At 43.6% G+C, this 5,322-nt stretch overlaps 1 protein-coding gene across 1 annotated transcript; it reads left to right on the top strand.

Annotated features, from left to right (window-relative positions):
* The first annotated feature begins 396 nt into the window (after window positions 1-396).
* On the top strand, window positions 397-3,568 carry LOC143114823 (insulin-like growth factor-binding protein 1). Its single transcript, XM_076276616.1, has 4 exons — window positions 397-939; window positions 1,100-1,254; window positions 1,772-1,900; window positions 2,437-3,568. The coding sequence occupies exons 1-4, from the start codon at window positions 555-557 to the stop codon at window positions 2,560-2,562; spliced, it is 795 nt and encodes a 264-aa protein (XP_076132731.1). The 5' UTR covers window positions 397-554; the 3' UTR covers window positions 2,563-3,568.
* Window positions 3,569-5,322: the final 1,754 nt, after the last annotated feature.

The raw sequence follows: 5,322 nt of genomic DNA on the forward strand, positions 1-5,322 counted from the left end.
ATATGTATAGGAGACCCATACATAGATTACATGAGACTAGAGACATACACTGCCCCACTAAAACGTTGGGCTCTCACCCACACACACACACACACACACACACACACACACACACACACACGCACACACACACACACACAAACACACACACACACACACACACACACGCATACACATCAAACATCTCTGAAGACTGGGACTAGTCTTCCAAAATAAATACTGACGTGTTTTGCGCGTTGTATTCAAAACATGTCTCTGAGACCGGACATTGAGGTGAGCCAATCAGAAGCCCCCGGGATCCCCACACCTTCTTCCAGGGCAGAACACGAGAAAAAAAAACTCATTCATGATGTCGCCCACGCGCGTCAAACATTTACAGGCACCGAGCCAGCGCAAGCTACCGCATAAATACCGACTCGCCAGTGAAGGAGGATCAGTCATCTCTTCTAAAAGAAGCTATCACCAGAGATACAACAGGACGTCGGTGTTACTTGAAGCGTTCTATTGATTCTATTTATTTATTCGTTTGATCTTGGTTAAATCGAGCCTGAAGGATGAGTCGATTGAATCTTGAGATTTTTGTCATGGCAGCTTTAGGCACGCTGATCTTGTCCCCGGGCGTCCGGTGCTCGCCTGTTGCAGCGGCACCGGAGCCGATCCGCTGCGCCCCGTGCTCACCGGAGCGACTGGCCTCATGCCCTGCGGTGGATCCCAGTTGTGAAGAGGTTCTACGCGAGCCGGGCTGCGGTTGCTGCAAGGCGTGCGCATTGAAGGCCGGAGACTCGTGTGGCTTCTACACAGCGCCTTGTGGGTCTGGTTATCGCTGCCTACCGAAGCCCGGCGAAAGCCGACCTCTTCATGCGCTCAGCCGAGGGCATGGCATCTGCACCGAAAACACCAATGCTGATACGGAACGTAGCCAGGCGCCACAGCCTGCTGGTATGTTTTACTCATATTGCAAGCGGGTTTATCGGAAGTTAATACAATAATAACTTAACATTAATGGATTCCCTAGGATTAATAGATTCCCTTAAACAAATGAGCATCTCGAAATGTAAAGTGTTTTTGTATATTAACCCCCCCCCCCCTCTCTTCCCAGATCCAAGTGAGACAGACGGGTCGGTGGTGACAGAAACCGGCAACCCCCTTTTCCTCTCCGGCCACGGAAAGCCTATCGACCCCCGGGTGGCTGCCGGAGCGCAAGAGAGCATGAAAGCCAAAGTGAACGCCATTAAAAGGAAACTAGTGGAGCAGGTGAGAAGGGTTGTGCTTCTTCTTTTCCTTCTCTCTCTCTCTCTCTCTGTCTCGCTCTGTGTGTGGGGGGGTGGGGGGGGGGCGTGATTGGTGTGGGAGACATTGTTCTGTATCAACTTTTGCCATTACACATGGCTACTATAGTTATAGTGCCTTAATCTTAAACTCCCTGGAATGATTGCGATGTATCACATACTACAAAAGGTGACATGTGAAATGACTACGTGATTGCTTGATAGGGCTGGCCTTTGAGTAACCAGCAGGGGGTGCTCGAATGCCTTTGGTAGGGTATGCTCGACGTGAGAAAAAGCCCGCAGACGTGCTTACAGGCTGCTCTTGCAAACACATAATGCAGCTCCTGTTGTTAGTGCCACTATAAGTATGAGCGTCAGGAATGTAGGGGTCGTAGCAGTCTCTTGATGATTAAAAAGCTAACAGGGAAATTGACCGAAAATGTCTGGAATGTTTCATGTGTTTTTTTTTTTTTTTAAATTTGCTTTTCCTTTCTGTCTCACAGGGCCCCTGTCATGTTGAATTACAAAGGGCACTTGAGAAGATCTCGAAATCCCAGCAGAAGTTGGGCGACAAGCTCACCAGATTTTATCTACCCAACTGTGACAAACATGGACGCTACAAAGCCAAGCAGGTATTTATCTTATGTATCTATGTATCTTGCTTTCTCTCTCACCTGTCTGTGTGTTTGTGTGTGTGTGTGTGTGTGTGTGTGTGTGTGTAGGTATCTCTGTGATTGTGGGAGTATGTTTGGCAGTATGTGAGTCTGTGTTTGATTCAGTTCTTGCCAGTTCCTGTGTGTATGTGAGCCAAAGGACAGGAGTGCAGCTCTGTTTTGTGTAGGCTCAGTTTTAGGGCGCTTGTTCAGCTTAATCTCTCTTTACAATTGGAAACACGTGCACACACATACATACACACACACACACACACACACACACACATACACACACACACACCCTGTTGGAATCTGATGTTTCCCTGCTTTGGTGTAGCATGACTGAACAGGAACGTTGGATTTATGTATAACCACACATTTGGAGAAGTGTGTATGTGTGTGTGTGTATTGCTAAAATAGATCTTTTAAAAAGGACAGGATGTGAAAGTTTGGGGACTAGCATATCTGTGTCTTTGGGGGCCTGACTGACCGAACCGATCTCTGCTTCCTCACAGTGTGAGTCATCTCTGGATGGTACGAGGGGGAAGTGCTGGTGTGTGTCACTCTGGAGCGGAAAGAGGATTTTCGGAAGCAGCGATCTTCCGGAAGACTCCGAATGTCCCCTAGAGCAGAATCACTGACGCACGCCTTCCTCTCGCTCATCACTACTGACGTCTTTCTTTTAAAAGCCTTATTTATTTATTGTCTATTACATCTGGGGGTCTGTAATTCAGGTACATGCGCTGTTGTCGGTGGGTGACATATTCCACTGAAATGAAAAAAAAAGAAATCTATTTTTTTTCCATAAAGGGAAAACTGATATTTCTATATGTATTTACATGCACTATATAATCTTATTTATTTTCAACCCTGTGTATTCGTATTGATATTGGATATTTCTTATAATGTCAATATTTATAACCTTTTGCCATATTTTTTTTTTTTCTATTGTTATTTTTATTATGGTATGTTTATGTTCATGTTTTGAGGTGTGTGATGGAGAAGGGGAATCACTGTGACCAAACTTCTCTGATCTTCTCTCTCTCTCACACACACTCACACAGATACACTGCATGTCGCATTTGGTGGCGACGGTTTACTGTTATTTTGCTGTTTTTTGTTGTGTAATTGTACTTTTTCTGGATTTGTTTTTGTTTGTGCACTGACTGATGTCTTATTTGGTTTGTGGCACTGATATGTATGTGTGTTGGAGGAAACGATCCAGCACATGTACTACTTATCTGGTTGTCCTCGTCCTAAAGGGGAGAAGGCACCACTGACCTGGGAACAGCTGCATTGTGGGTCTTGAGGTGGCATCATGCTGAGTCCCAGATCCTGGGTCAGATCCGAATGTTTGAACTACCTCATAGCATCAGATATGCATGCGAAATGTGTGTTTGTATTGTATGTGTGTGTTTCTATGTGTGTGTGTGTCAGTCACTTTGTGTCTGTTTTGCATAGAAGAAGTGAATGTCCGTTTTTAAAGTGCTGTGCATGTGATTTAAGTGTGATGCGGTTGGGATACACTGTTTTTTTGTCTATCTTCATGTCAGTTTCTTGAATTCCAAAGGACTGTTCATCCATGTGCATACTGTACACTATTTTGTAATTTCTTTTGGCATATACACATATCTATATATTTAATAAAATATTTAATCAGATAATTGGCTTGACCTAAATGTGTGTTTGTTTTCAAGAAGGATCTTGATATTAACTGTGTACAGAATTTTAGCAGCAGACTAATGATACTTAAAGGCACCCTTAACAAGATTTGCTCTCGGGGTCCCCCTACCCTTGAAAAGCGCAATAATAAACAGACTAAGTATGTGTCTTTTGCAACAAAGTATGAACATAACTCTGATATAATATAGAGGGAATGCAGCGACAGCAGTCTGTAGAAAAATATCTCAGAATTCCTGTAGCATAGCAACCCTTTTCCGTTTCGATTTTGGGCTGGGGGGGGGCAACTAGAAAGTTGCTAGGTCGGTAATCGCCCACAGAGGGCCTTTCAGACAATGACAGAAGTGCCATTCGTCATGTAATGAGGTTATGTGGCATCAAAATGATTTTGGAAATGTTAAAAACATGTCAAGGGTGCCTTTAAACCTGATCTGTCCAACACAAAACAGCTTGAGAAGGGCGGCTTATTTCTGTAGGCATTGGTTCACCGAGGGTACGTACTGCACAAATTTTCATCATCATCAGAGTCTGTGCAACACTGACAGGACTATCCCAAGGGCAAGATAAAAGCAACATCTCTATGCCATTTATTCATCGTAACATTCATTTAGCTTTTATGCAAATTGACCCTTAATAAGTGACATGTTCATTAGTATGTTCCCAGGGACTACTGGACACCCACTGATAAAATCAGAGTTTCTCACTGTAGATTCACACGACCTCAAGATATTATTTCAAACTCTGTGACTGATTTAAAGCATATGAACCGAGTGACGTGGCCACTGCAGTGCAGCAGTTGAGCTGGCATACACAAACCAGTCAAGTTAAGTTTATTCATGTAGTGCATTTCATACACAGATGTAACTAAATAAGCTGCACATTCACAAAAATAAAGAATAATAGTAAATAAAAGCATAAAGGGCAATAGTTAAAAATACAACTGAAAAGATAATACATTAACGAGACACATGGTAGAACAATTAAAAGACAGATTCCAAATTTGTGACTCAGTGATTCTTAATCAGATTGTGTTCAGGTTCCAGGGATGGATTACTGCACGGGCCTACCGGGCCCAGGCCCAGGGGCCCAGGGGGTCAGGGGACCCTGAAGCCCAAGCCTTTACATGGAATCATTGCCTCAATATCAACAAATCAGGATGTAGGCTATGAATCTGATTAAATTTAGTATTGGCTATCCCCAAAATGCACCAGAATACAGGAAATCACATCAGACAAATTAAAAAATTTCTGGGGGAGGACCCCCAAACCCCCCCTCCCACATATGCAACAATTAGTGGGGGGGGGCCTTAATACATCTGGGCCCAGGGGCCCGAAAGTTCATAATCCGCCCATGTCAGGTTCACACACAAAGCAGCGTTGTTTCTCTGGAATTAATGAATCAGGAGGTAAGGTATCTGTCCTGTACCTGATCTGCTGTCAGGTGAGAAAAATGCTTGTCTGGGTAAATGAGAAGCCATTAAGACAGTAGCCAGACAAGGATTACTTTCATTTAATCAGTGATGATTCAAACTTTACCACCTTCCCTGTACCTAAATCTACAAAGTATTACCCTGATAAAAATACTAAACCAATGATCCCAATTTAACATTCTGTTAAAAGTAGCCTATAGATAGGCACACGCAGCACTAATAGCATAGTAATTGCCACTAATGTCTATATGCCACATACATATACATACAGTATCCTCCAGAATGATTGGCA

This window comes from Alosa pseudoharengus, unplaced genomic scaffold, assembly GCF_046254945.1.
Source record: "Alosa pseudoharengus isolate Yale_2024_CS ecotype anadromous, Long Island Sound unplaced genomic scaffold, YU_APseudo_1.1 YU_APseudo_1.1_scf_11, whole genome shotgun sequence".
Taxonomy (NCBI): domain Eukaryota; kingdom Metazoa; phylum Chordata; class Actinopteri; order Clupeiformes; family Clupeidae; genus Alosa; species Alosa pseudoharengus.

Excerpts from the sequence above, each read along its gene's own strand:
- LOC143114823 (XM_076276616.1), top strand. The coding sequence starts at position 555 with ATGAGTCGATTGAATCTTGAGATTTTTGTCATGGCAGCTTTAGGCACG. Across the intron at positions 940-1,099 it reads CCAGGCGCCACAGCCTGCTG|ATCCAAGTGAGACAGACGGG; the intron begins GTATGTTTTACT and ends CTCTCTTCCCAG. Across the intron at positions 1,901-2,436 it reads GACGCTACAAAGCCAAGCAG|TGTGAGTCATCTCTGGATGG; the intron begins GTATTTATCTTA and ends GCTTCCTCACAG.